The sequence below is a fragment of the Ursus arctos genome, unplaced genomic scaffold, assembly GCF_023065955.2.
Source record: "Ursus arctos isolate Adak ecotype North America unplaced genomic scaffold, UrsArc2.0 scaffold_22, whole genome shotgun sequence".
In the NCBI taxonomy this organism is placed as follows: domain Eukaryota; kingdom Metazoa; phylum Chordata; class Mammalia; order Carnivora; family Ursidae; genus Ursus; species Ursus arctos.
In genome coordinates this window covers 3,598,753-3,613,052 of record NW_026622897.1, presented here as the reverse complement: position 1 = coordinate 3,613,052, position 14,300 = coordinate 3,598,753, and the positions used below count along the sequence as shown (strand labels likewise).

The 14,300-nt window shown below is 38.4% G+C and overlaps 1 protein-coding gene across 13 annotated transcripts in view; it reads left to right on the top strand.

The window, feature by feature from the left end:
* The window catches only part of KBTBD3 (kelch repeat and BTB domain containing 3), a 36,608-nt gene that overhangs the window by 11,675 nt on the left and 10,633 nt on the right, over positions 1 to 14,300 (top strand). For 12 of the 13 annotated variants that reach the window (XR_007189619.2, XR_006410268.3, XR_008960885.1 and 9 more), the window contains exon 2: positions 12,962 to 13,206. Coding sequence is in view for 4 of the 13 variants with exons in the window: in XM_026505861.4 (XP_026361646.1) it covers positions 12,986 to 13,206 (221 nt within the window). In the remaining 9 variants the exon portion in view is untranslated. Of the gene's footprint in view, positions 1 to 8,223; positions 8,464 to 12,961; positions 13,207 to 14,300 lie in introns of those variants that run through there. The other variant, XM_057316714.1, reaches the window with a different exon arrangement.

The window sequence follows — 14,300 nt, the reverse complement described above, 5'->3', positions numbered from 1 at the left end:
GCCACCCAGGCGCCCCTGTTTGTTTCTATTTCTTGTTGAACTTCTCATTTTATTATTTTCCCCCTAATTTTGTTTGGTTATTTGGGTTTTCTTGTAGTTCACTGAACTTCTTTAAGAGAAATAATCTGAATTATTTGCATACAGTTCATAGATCTCCCATTTCTTTAAGGTCAATTATTGGAGCTTTATTACTCTCCTGTGGTGGTGTCATTGTTTACCTGATTCTTTATGATCCTTGATTCTTTGTGTTGGTATCTGCACATCTGAGTAATCAGTCTCCTCTTCCACACTTTATAGGTTCTCTTCTCCAGAAACGGTCTTTCACCGGTCAGTTCACTTTGGTTCTGGACAGGTCAGCTGGCAGCATCCTTGGTCAGGTGGGGCTTGCTATCAGGGTTTCTATTTGGGCAAGGCTTCTGCCTGAACTTTGAGGTCAGGCTGGGTGCCTCTAGCTGAGAACAGTTGGTTCCTGCTAACGCAAAGCTACGGGATGGGCTCTGTGGCTGCACAAATTCTCTGGTTAAATTTCCTACTCAGGCAGGACTGGGTGCTATACTCAACAGCTAGGCAGGGCTACAAATTTGCTTTCTTGCCTGAGTAAAGTTGTAAAACAGGCTCCATGACCCTTTAGCCTGATGGTTGGGGACCTGAATCCAGCAGAGCTGCCCACCAAATTCCTTGTTCAGACCATACCACCAGCTTTGCTCTGCAGATGGAAAGAGCTGCTGGCTTGGCTCCCTGCTCAGGTGCTGTTGTAAGTTTGGCTGTAGGTTGGGCTACATAGCTTTCCAGGCATTCTGGTTAGGCTTGCTCATTGGGCAGGGCTGGAGGCTACCTTCAGTGCCAAGCAGAGCTTCAAATTTGCTTCCCAGCCTGGGCAAGGGCTGTGTAACAGCCTCCACAGCCAGTTAGACTTGGTAGTCAAGGACATGAATCAGGCAGAACACTTGAGGACCTTGGCCTGATGCAGTCACCAGCTGGGTTCTGCAGATGGGCAGACACCTGGTTAGGTGCTCCTCTCAAGTGCTGCTGAGCTGCTCAGTTTCCCGGATACTCTGGTCAGGTTTCCTGGTGGGGTGGGGCTGGGGGCTGCACTCAGCAGTAAGCTGAGCTAAGAATTAGCTTTCCTGCCGGGCAGGGTGGCAAAAACCGGTTCTAAAGTCAGCAGGGCTCATTGTTTGGGGCCTTGAATCAGGCAGAACTGCGCACCAAGTTCCCTGGTCAGATGGAGTCACTATGTTGTGGTTAGCTTTTTAAGAAACTTCCAAATAATTCCTGTTAGCAACATGTGAATGATACAGTGTCTCTGTGGCCTCTCAATCATTTGATGTTATCAGTATCTTTTTATTAGCCATTCTAATGGATAGGTAGTGCTATTTCACTGTGGTTTTAATTTTTTTATTTCCATGACTAATGATACTGAACATGTCTTCATGTGTTCATTTCTGTATTTTCTTTGGTGAAATATTCATGTCTTTTGCCCATTTTTAAATTGAATTGTTTGTTTTTTTACTGATGGATTTTGAGAATTCTTTATATATTATAGATATTAATCTTTTATCAGATTTCATTTGCAAATATTTTCTCCCAGGCTATAGATTGCCTGTTCATCCTCTTAACAGGGTCTTTCACAGAGGAAATGTTTTCAATTTTGATAACATTCAATTAGCATTTTTCCTCTGTTTTATGGATTGTTCTTTTAATATCATAGATCTAAGAACTAATGACTCTTTGTCACAAAGATTTTCTCCTATATTTTTTCTAAAAGTTTTACAGTTTTTACATTTTACATTTAAGCCTATGATCCATTCTGAGTTAATTTTTGAATGAAATGTGATATTTAGATTGAGGTTCACTTCTTTGTTTTTGAGTATCAGTTTGCTTCAACACTGTTAAAAGATTTTCTTTACACTATTGAATTGCTTTTGAATTTTGGTCATAAATTAGTTGGCTTTACTTGAATGGGGCTATTCCTTAATTATATATTCTGTTCCACTCATCTATGTGTCAGTCTTTCACCAATATCACACAGTCTTGATTAATGTAGCTATGTAATAAGTATTGAAATCAGTAGACTGATTCTTCCCACATTACTATTATTTTTCAAAATATTTCACTATTTTAATTTCCTGTCTTTCCATATAAATTTTTTGAAATATCTATGTCTGCAAAAAGATCTTACTGAGATTTTGATAGGAATTGTGTTAAACCTATATATCAGGATTGGAAGAATTGACATCTTTACTATGTAGATTTTTCCAGCTCATGAACATGGCATAATCTCTCAATTTATTTAGCTCCCCCCACCCTCTCTGTTATTGTAAATGGTATTATATTTTAAACTTCGGTTCCCATGTGTTCATTGTTGGTTTAATAGAAAAACCATTAATTTCATATGTTGGTCTTATATCCTGTGGCACTGTTGAACTCACTTATTAGTTGTATGAATATTTTGTAGAGTACCTGGGATTTTCTACATAGACAGTCTTGTCATCTGTAAATAGAGAGGTAGTTTGTTTCTTTCTTTCAAATGTATATACCCTTTGTAGAATTTTCTTGCCTTAGTCTGCTGGTTAGGACTTCCAGTACTATGACGAATAGTAATAGTAAAGGTGGATATACTTGCATTTTCATCATCTTAGAGCAAAAGCATTGTCTCTGCCATTTAGCATAACATTAGCTGTGGATTTTTAAACAGATGTTCTTTATCAAATTGAGGATGTTCTTCTCTGTTCTTTGTTTGCTGAGAGGTTTTCTCATGAATAAATGTGGGATTTTTCAGTGGTTTTTACTGTGTCAGTTGATATGATTATGTGATTTTTTTTTCAGTTTTCTTCAGCAGTGGATTACGTTGCTTGATATTTGAATATTGAACCATCCTTACATCCTGGAATAAACCTACTTGGACTTGTGCATAATTCCTTTTAGATACTGCTGAATTACTTTTGCTAATTTTTAAAAATTTTTATCTATATTTGTGAGGGATTCTGATGTGTAGTTTTGGTTTTATCTTTGTTTTTGTATTGTCTTTGGGGCACCACAGTAGTACTGACTTCATAAAATTACTTGGGAAGTGTAGCTTCCTCTTCTATATTCTGGAGGAAATTGTATAGATTTGATATTAACTTTTTTAAAAAAACATTTGGTAAATTTAATTTCCCTAATAGTTACAGGGCTGTTCAAATTTTATTTCATCTTGAGAGAGTTGTGGTAATGTGTGGGCTTTTTTGAGGAATTAGTTCATTTCATCTGCCCTATTAAATTGTTACATGTGTTGTTTATAGTATTCCTTTCCTTTCCTTCTCATTATCTTCAAGGTCTGTAGTGTTTCCCCTATTTCATTCCTGATATTAGTGATGTACATCTTCTCTCTCTTTTTTTTTTTTTTAAAGATTTTATTTATTTATTTGACAGAGATAGAGACAGCCAGCGAGAGAGGGAACACAAGCAGGGGGAGCGGGAGAGGAAGAAGCAGGCTCATAGAGGAGGAGCCTGATGTGGGGCTCGATCCCGTAACGCCGGGATCACGCCCTGAGCCGAAGGCGGGCGCTTAACCGCTGTGCCACCCAGGCGCCCCACATCTTCTCTCTTTTATTCTTTGTCAGTCTTGCTAAGGTTTGTCTTTTTTATTGAACTTTTCAAAAAGTAAGCTCTTTCATTGATTTTTCTCTGCAGTTTTCTATTTTCAATTTCATAGATTTCTGCTCTTTAACATTTCCTTTCATGTACCTTTATTGAGTTTATTTTGCCCTTCTTTTTGTAATTTCTTGAGGATAAAGCAAAAATTATAATACTGCCTAATGTAGATATCAGTGTATGTACGGAATTATTTAAAACAATTATATAAAAAGGATATGAGGGATTGTAAAGTGAAGTAAAAGAGTGTAAAGTTTATACACTTTACTCACGCTGGTAAAATGTGGTAAAATGTGTCCACAAGTATTGTCATAATATGTATTATACACACACACAGACACACACACACACACACACACACACACACGTAATATCTAGAACAACCACTAAAAAGTTCATACAAAGTGATACACTCATAGCCACTATAGCCAAATCAGAATGTAACTCTGAAAAATGTTCAAGTAACTCACAGGAAGGCGGAAAGAAGAAAAATTTAAAAATTAAAAACAAAGGAATTACAGAAAACAACCAAAAAGCAGACCTAAGTATTAGTGTATCAATAATTGCACTAAATATAAATGGTCTATATACACCAAAAGACAGAGATTAGAATAGATTTTTTTAAAAATGATCCAACTTTATATACTTCCTATAAGTCATTCACTTCAAATAGAATGATAAAAGTAGGTTGAAAGTCAAGGATGAAAATAAATATACCATCCAAGCATTAATTAAAAGTAAATAGGTGTGGTTATATTAATACTAGACAAAGTGGATGTCAGCAAGGAAAATTATGAGGAGGAATAGAGGAATATTACATGTTAATCCACCAAGAAGTCATAGCAGACCTAATTGTCTAGGTACCAAACAACAAAACTGCACAATATGTGCAGCAAAAACTGACAGAACTGATAAGAAAAACAGACAAATGTACTGTTACAGCTGGATACTTTACTACTTCTCTGTCTTAAATTAATAGAACAAGAAGATGGTGTTTAGAATCTAATCAACGTTTGTAGAAAACTCCACCTAACGAAAGAACACACATTATTTTCAAGTGCCATGGAACATATATCAAGAGTAACCATATTTTGACACACAAACCTGAAATGACTTAAAAGAACTGAAAACACATAGACTTTGTAATTGCTCATTGAGGCATCGCTGTGAAGGCTACTTTAAAATTCTTGGTAGATAATTCTGACATCTGTGTCATTTTGTTGGTGTCTTTTGATTGTCTTTTCAACTTAATCTATACCTGGTTTGGGATATATTAGATATTATGTTATAAGATTCTAGATCATATTTAAATCTTGTGTTTCAGCCTTTTTTGACACTTCTCTGTTGGGTAAGGTCACCACCTTGTTACTGCTAGGTTGGGATGGAAGTCCAGATATTCCACCTCACCTCTGTGGACACCTGGGAGAGGAAGGCTGCTGGACAGAGTTGGAGTTAAAGTTTCCCCTCTCTGCATCCTCAGATACCACTGTGGCTGGGAGAGGGAAGGGCACATCATTACTGCTCCCCACGTGGTCCCTACTGACATCATGTAGGGTGGCCTTCAGGCTTGTTATATCATAACTATAAAAGTTAAGAGTCTCTCACCATTTATTTGCCTATCAATGTTTCCCCGTTAACAGATGGAAGTTTTACCATATGGTATTGTTCTCTGATTTATCGATTTAAAGGCCCAGAAAGATTTGCTTTGTGACATAGACAGAGATGCCAAATTTAGACTGTTGTAATCATTTATCAAAATTTGCCTCCCTGCTGCCACTTTCTCCTCAGGGTGTTAACATGCTCAGGTTTCTCCCATCTCAAAAAAAAGAAAACAAAATTTCCTAGAATCCACCTACTCTTCAAGTCCCTACCTCACTGAACTTCTTTAAAAAATAATTTATACAAATTGTGTCTGTTATTCCCTCTTTAAGCTACTGTAATGTGGCCTCTCCTCACCCCACCCCCAAATCATCAGTGATGTCTTCTCAGTCCTTACCTTACCTGACTTTTCCTCAGCTTTGGATGATGTGTAACTACTCCCTAGGTGAAATTCTCTTCCTTTGCTTTCCACCACCTCTCCTACTTTTCCTCCATGTGTGTCCCTGTTCTTTGTGAGTTCTTCCTTAGCCATAGAACTTTGTCACCTGTGTCTTTTGCAAATTGTACTTTCTGCTATATTTTCAGCTCATTTAGACCATCACCTGGTAGGTAGCTGGCCATACACAAATAATTCTTCAACTAAATGGTCTATCCCTTAAGGTTAGTTATCCTCGGTGTTCCATTCTTGGCCCTCTTCTTTACTAATTTTATTTCTTTTCCTTGATTGACTTTTTTTTTTTACCCATTTTTGTGGCTTTGATTATCTTGTGGATTGAGTTCCCCTATCCCCTTCATAAACCTTCCAGCACCCTTTCTCTTTGATAGCACTTATAATTATTATGATTAAATAAAGTCTACATATACAAAAGTATTCACACCAAGTTAAGAAAACAGAAAATTTCAGCTTCTCTGCTTGGCCATTCTATATCGAGTAAACATGGCAGGCTTGAACTTACAACAACTTCACCAAATGAATACTTGCATATAATGCAAATATATAAATTTGATACTTGAAAGTTTCTGCTAAGTTGTTTTACATTACTAGTCACAGAAATAAAAATTACCGTATACATATATCATTGGGTTCACTTTTTTTTTTTTTTTAAGATTTTATTTATTTATTTATTCAACAGAGATAGAGACAGCTAGCGAGAGAGGGAACACAAGCAGGGAGAGTGGGAGAGGAAGAAGCAGGCTCCTAGCGGAGGAGCCTGATGTGGGGCTCGATCCCATAACGCCGGGATCACGCCCTGAGCGGAAGGCAGACGCTTAACCGCTTAACCGCTGTGCCACCCAGGCGCCCCATTGGGTTCACTTTTGACCTGTAAACTATGAGCCTCAATAATTGATTTAATCCAACAAATTACTTATTTATACTGATATTAAAAAGTACTGTAAACCATTCCTCCCTTAATTAAACATTGTACAGGAGATCTTAGATACTTCTGCAGTAAAATAATAATAATAATAATAATGTCTATAAAAACAGGAAAGAAAACAAGCCCCATTTTTACAAATGATGTTATTTTTATGCAGAAAACACTACAGAATCAACAGATAAATACTTAGATTAAGAAATGTGCTTAAGTTACTGGGATTAAAATTCCTATGCATTAACTAAAATAATCCTATTTGTTGTAATAGACACATCTCAGTGGCTTAACATCATTTTATTTCTTATCCAAAAAAGAAAACAAAAAACAAAAACCAGTGTTTGGATCTTTTAAAATTACCATTACTCGTGCCAGTGAATGCATACCTTAGACAGTAAGCTCCATGAGAATAAGGGCCACATCTTAGTCATTTACTGCTGGTATTTCTAGCAGAGTGATCTTTCTAAAATGTAAATCCATGGTGTAATGCCTCTCCAACTTAAAGTCCTTCTAAATATTCCTCATCACGTCTAGAGTGAAACCCAAGCCCCGCACAGGGTTGGTACGCAGCTTTGCATGGAGCAGTCCCCGTTTACCACTTCAGCTTCATCTGCTCCATCTCTGCTCCTCAACATGGTGTTTCTCCCAAGGGGCTGTAGTAACTCTTTCATCCATGCCTCTGCACTTACAGTTTTTTTCTCTCGGAAATGTCTTTCTCACCTTCTTTGGTAATCATCTTTTTTTTCTTTAACAACCCAAGTACCATCAGAATGTCTTCCTCTATCCTCTCCCCTCTCTGCTTTCTCTGCTCCGTCCTTCCCACCCCTGAGATCAAGTCTGAGCTTTGTCCTTCCTTCCTGCCTCCATAACACTCTTCATATCTACTAAGATGCTCACTTGTTACTTCTTTCTCTCCCCACCAGCCTATGAGCCGGCAAAAGCAGGGACCCTGTGACTTCTTTATCTTTAGATGCCAATGCCTGCACAGGTGTGAAGCCCAAAAGATACTCAATAAAAGTTTACAGAAGAGGGAAGATCGGAGTGGACGCAGTTCAAGTGAGAATGTTGAGAGATTTATCTCACAGAGTGGCAGTAAAGGGTGAAGAAAAGGTAGTGGTTTTAAAATAGATATGCCTGGTGACGGGGGACGTCCCAGTGCCTAGCTCGGGGAATACAGAGGCCATTCATCGCCATTCATCTTGATGGGAAATCCAAAGAGAATGGAATTATGGCGAGGGGATCAGAACGATATATTACTTAAACTTTGCTAGTTTCCATTGGTAATTATGACATTAAAGAATTGAAAAATAGAGATATTTTTAATGCCCAATAAAATATGTATTTTAAAATTAAAATTAAATTGTATGTATAGACACACACACATAATCATATACAGAACGGAAGTGATGTGAAACGAGTATTCAACATCTAACCATATCTCTCCCTGACTAAATGGCTTGGAGGCCAAGGTAGTAATTTCTGCTTTATGTTGTCCCATGGGGATCACAGAGTCTTGTCAGCACCAATAATCCTAAACTTTGAGATAACTTTTAAAAACCAAGAAGAGTCTAAGATTCTATGAGATAAATGTATCTTCCCTTCAGTATCTAGCTTCCTCTATCAGAGGGATTTAATACACATATAAATGGATGAGGATTTAGAACATTCCAAAGGGTGTGTAGGCTACGTGGAACCACCAGTTCTGTGGTTCTCTGAGGCAGGACGTGGAGAGACCCTATGTTGCCGTTACAGATTACGGATGCTCCAGCCCATCGCTAGACTTGAGAAACAGACCAGGAGATGTGCCCTGGTCTCACTGTGTGCTTGAGAAGACGCTGTGATCCTTTGTACAGCAGTGAGTCATGTCTGTCTGTCTCGTATAGATCACGCTGGTTATCCGCTCTGTGTACCATTTTGTGTATTGTACACACTGCCTGGCCTTTCCCTTTCAATACTCCTTCCCAGCATCATGGAGTCAGTGAGAGAGACTGCCTCAAGTCTCAACCAATGTGTCTTTCTCTCCCCTGATCCCTCTAATCCTGGCACTCCGGATAAACTACATTACAGTGGTAGCTCTTGTGTTCAACTTTTCTCTTATGCCTTAGGACTTACCAGAGACTGCTTCTCCCGTTCTTCGCCTCACCACTTCATTATGCATGTAAACCTCTTGATTAGTATCAATTAAGGGATTTCCTTGGCTTTTATGTTAAATTGTTAGTAGAAAATAAATACTTAATTCCACTTATTTAGCATATACTAAATGCTAAGTATGTATTATTTTTACCCTTCTGAACAACACAACTATAGACAGGTACAGTTTATCCCTATTTTATAGAAGAAAAAAATGAGAAGGAAAGACTAGAAGCTCCTTGCCTCAACTATACCCCAAGCAGGGCTGGAGCCCATCCGTCCGATTCTGAAGCCCTGCTCATCCTACTACCTCTCATTACATCACTCCCCTGGGAAGGTGGATGATTTATAGTTACTAGAAAAGGTGGAAAAAACATCCATAATTTTAAAAACAGAGTTTTACAAGTGACTTAAGAGGCATGCCTTGTGAAGTGGGGAATGACTCTTGCAATGGCAGTCATAGTAATTACTGTGTACCCCACTCTAACTTGGGGTTATATATTCTTTTCCATCCTAGGTCAGATGTTATTAACATTAAGTAAAGATTTGTAGTGTCGTGGTGATTAATTTATTATATCAACTGAACTGGGCCATAGGGTTCCCAGACATTTGGTCAAACGTCATTGGGGGTATTTCTGTAACGATGTCTCTAGATGAGATTAACACTTAGATAGACTGAGTGAAGCCGGTTGTCCACCCTAATGAAGGTGGGCCTCGCCCAGTCAGTTGAAGACCTGAAGAGGACAAAACTGCTGAGTATGAGAAAACTTACCTGAGCGATGAGTTGAGACAATCATTTCCTGCCTTTGGACTGAAACTAAAAAATCAGCTGTTTCCAGGTTTCCAGGCTGTCAGCTTTCAGACTTGAACTTATACCCTCAGCTGTCCTGGGTCTCCAGCTTGCCAACCACAGATCTTGGGAACTCCATAATTTTGTGAACCAGCTCCTTATTTTTTGTAGATACATACACACACACACACACACACACACACACACACACACACACTCTACATGTACCAGTATATGTGTGTGTACGTGTGTACAGAAAACGAATAGGCATGTAGCCTATTGGTTCACTGGTTCTGTTTCTCTAGAGAACTCTGACTAGTACAACTGTTTCCTGCCTGCCTTTTCTTCAGAACTGCTCCCAAGCCTCTCATTATTTCTCTCCCCCTTCATGACACCCACTTCCATTATGTCTCCCTACTTATAGCTGCTTTAGAACGCTGCTCACAGAATCACTGCAGGGAACTTATTTTTCCAGTAACACTGCCAGTCACATCCTGTTACCCTGCCCCACTTGTACTCTGTCTCTCTTCCTCCCACGGATGTGTGTACACACTGCCCTACACGCAGTACATCAGCCATCCAGTGGGACTTCCTGTGATAATGACAATATTACAGATTACTGCTGTACAATGTAATAGCTACTAGCTGTATGTGATAGTGCACTTCTCCAGAAAAACAGAACCAACTGGAGAGATGGACAGACAGATTTACAATAGGAAGCTGACTTCTGTGATCATGGAGTCCGAGAAACCCTGAGATCTGCAGCAAGCAAGCTGCCAGGAGAGCCAGCAGGAGAGCCAGCAGGATGGTGACAGTCCTGAGTCTTAGTCCAAAGGCAGGAGAAGCCTGATGTCCCAACTCCAAAACAGTCCGGCAGACAGAAAGAATTCTTTCTTTCTTGGCCTTGTGTTCTGTTCGGGCTTTCAAAGGGTTGGATGAGTCCCATTCACAAGAGGGAGGGCACTAATGTTGATCTCATCCACAAGCACCCTCACAGACACCCCCAGAAATAATGCTTAGCCACATGTCTGGGCACTCCATGGCCCAGTCATGTTGACACATGAAAGTAACCATCACACTATAACATATGGCTACTGATTACTTAAAATATGGTTAGAGCAACCAAAGAACTCAATTTTTAATTTGATTTAATCTTAGATAATTTGAATTTAAATAGCGATACATGGCTTATGATTATTGTATTGGACAACATGGCAGTAGATGGTCTCAGTCCTAGACAAGAGCTCTAATTGATGTTTCAGGACCATTCAGACTGCTTCTCTGTGTATAGCTTCCACCTGGGCTTGAAACACTCCCTCAGGAAGAACCAAGCCACCGTGTAAGAAGCCCAACTACCCTGAGACTGCCATAATGTGAGGATGTATAAGCTAGCCACAGGAAGAGAATGTGTTGAGAGAGAGACACAGACAGATAGCGACCCATCTGTTCTAGCCATCCCATTTGAAGCATCAGAAATGTGAAAAAAGGAATTATATTGGACCTGTAATCCAGTCAGGCCTTCAGATGACCAGCCAGAGCTGCCATCTGACTCTAAGCACATGAAATCCCCAAGCAAGAAGCTCCAGCTAAACCCACAGAACCATGAGAGATAATAAATTGTTGTCATAAGCCACTAAGTTTTGGGGTGATTTGCAAAGCAATACGTAACCAGAATAAAAACATACTAAGGAAATCACGGTTCCCTATTTCTCTGGCTCCCCTAGTTCCCAATTTCTTTTCCTTTCTGTTTCCTACTTCCTTGCTTTTTGTTGGGGTAAAGTTGTATGCATAGAACTGAATTTGGGAAAGTCACAATGATATGGCCTTCAACTATCTTGGATTTCTGATCTCATGTTTAAAAGGCCTTTTTAAATAAAGTTATACTGTTTTCCATCCTGCTTTCAAATAGGCCAACTTGGTTAAAAAAAAACAAACAAAAACAGAGAGACAGAGAGAGAGAGAAAGAGAGAAAAGACTCAAGCAAACTCGCAAATGAGAGGGGAGAGGTAACAACCAACACCACAGAAATACAAGCAATTATAAGAGAATTTTAATGAAAAACTATGCCAACAAATTGGACAATGTGGAAGAAATGAATAAATTCCTAGAAACACATAGATTACCAAAATTGAAACAGGAAGAAACTGGAAACTTGAACAGACCAATAAGCAGCAAAGAAATTGAATCAGTAATCAAAAAATTCCAGACAAACAAATGTCAGGACCTGATGGCTTCACAGGTGAATTCTACCAGACATTTAAAGAAGAATTAATACCTATTCTTCTCAAACTATTCCAAAAAAACATAAAAAGAAGGAAAACTTCCAGAATCATTCTATGAGGCTATCATTAACCTGATAACAAAACCAGATAAAGAGTCCACTAAAAAAGAGAACTACAGGCCAATATTCCTGATGAACATAGATGCAAAAATTCTCAATTAAATACTACCAAGCCAAATTCAACAATATGCTAGAAAAATCATTCACCATGATCAACGGGAATTTATTCCTGAGTTTCCAGGGTGATTCAATATTTGCAAATCAAAATATGATACATCACATCAATAAGAGAAAGGATACAAACCATATGATCATATCAATAGATGCAGAGAAAGCATTTGACAAAGTTCAATATCCAGTCATGATAAAAACCCTCAACAAAAATAGGTTTAGAGGGAACATACCTCCATTAATAAAGGCCATATATGAAAAGCTCACAGCTAATATCATCCTCAATGGGGAAAAATGGAGAACTTCCTCTCTAAGGTCAGGAACAAGACAAGGATGTCCACTCTCACCATTTTGATTCAACATAGTACTGGAAGTCCTAGCCACGGCAATCAGACAAGAAAAAAAAAAAAAAAAAGGCATCCAAATAGGTTAACTTGGACCAGTGCTTGCCTTTTTCTTCCTTACTAAAGGCCATAACTAGTTAATACGGTCTAACACTCTGGTCTTTTTCAGTCATTTATCTCTGAAAAGTTGAACCTTGGAAAACATATAGCTGTGCTTCAAGATGAATATTTTAACATCTGCTTTGCTGCTAGAAGAAAATGGATGGGAGGGGACAGGGATGTATGGGGTACACAGCCATGCGATAACTACTGTATAAATAATACCTCTTACATGTAACAAGAGTAGTCATGTAGTGAGATCCTATGTGAGCTACACATACAACTTATAAATTGTACTATTTGACACAATTCTATAGCCTTGAATATTATCCTTCAATTTGATAATACTTTTTATTCTAGTAAGCTCAATATCTATAAAAATTCGAAAGAAATTTATTATTAAATGTCATGGAAACAAATGTTTAGAACAAGGTTTACTATGTTATAGTTGTTCTGAGTGTAAATGACACTAAACAGATTTTGGATCTGAAATGTCATCAGGACTCACCACAGCAGTGATTTTTCTTTTCTATTCCAGTTCTAAGGACAAAGGGAATTGGCTATGGATAATTCGTATCATTTCAATCAACGAAATTCATGTAATGGGCTTCCATCTGAGAAGAAAAACAACTTCCTTGTATCCGAAGATCATGGACAGAAAATCTTAAGCGTACTACAGAATTTTAGAGAACAAAATGTCTTTTATGATTTCAAAATAATCATGAAAGATGAAATAATCCCATGTCATCGCTGTGTCTTAGCGGCATGCAGTGACTTTTTCAGGTACTTCACCTTGTCTGTCTATGCCTCAGATTTTGTGTTATCTATTTTTCATAACTACTGAATGTCTCCCCTACAGGAGCGTGCAACAGTAATTTTTAATTCTTAAAATAAAAGCTAATTAGAACCTAGATTAACTAGTGATTTTTGAATATGAAAATTTAAGACTACCTTTTTTAATAGTTTAGGTCTTTCCAGGTCAGCATTTTCTAAGGTTGTATGGAACACTGGTCCCTTGAAATGGTCTGGAAAAAAACTGTTTTGATCTAGAGTCAGTTTTGTTTGGGGGAGTTCTTGCACTGTATTGTTTAGAAAAAGAGGAGAGGACAGATGGATTAAAAAAATGGAAGTATAATTGAAAGAAAATGAGTCTGAGAGGAAAACCGAGTTCAGTCAGGTATCCATGGGTTATACAAGGGAGAGGGACTCACACAGAGGATTTCAAGATTTCTCCTCTCTTTGACAAAGGTATTCCTATAGGGGAAAAGTACCTCCAGGAGCATTTCTGGAGAACACCCAACTTGTTCTGATTCTACGCAACCTTCTGAATAGAACTTGGTTCCCCCTGTAGATCATTCTGCAGGGAATGTCCTAGTCATGACACTGTTAGAACCCCCTGACGTGACAGGGGGTTTCTGATTCTGCAAGGGTAAGTGTCATACACATGACCTTAGTACTGCAGTAACTATCGAGGTCATACCATCCCGTGAGGCCTCTTGGTCAGACACACAAACCTGTCTTGGTGACATCCTGGCCTTCAGCCCTCCCAGTCATACTGCAATAAATTTAATCCTAACTGCAGTATTTGCATTATGTTCAGTTTTAGAAACAATTTTTATTTGAAATAAGCAGGATTTAAATCTATACTAAAAAAATTTATAAAAACAGAGTAAGATTTAAGATATAAATATACTAGATGCAAGTTAACTTATACTGATTTTAATCCTTAATTAAATCCCTGTTTTACTACTAGCATCTGATTAGACCTCATCCCTGTTGCTCTGGAGTGAATTAGCAAAAGTGTATTGATATTCACTACTTGCTAAACTCCTGTTCCTGGGGGGGCTTCCTCCTTGAGTGGCGAGCAGTGGCTCAGT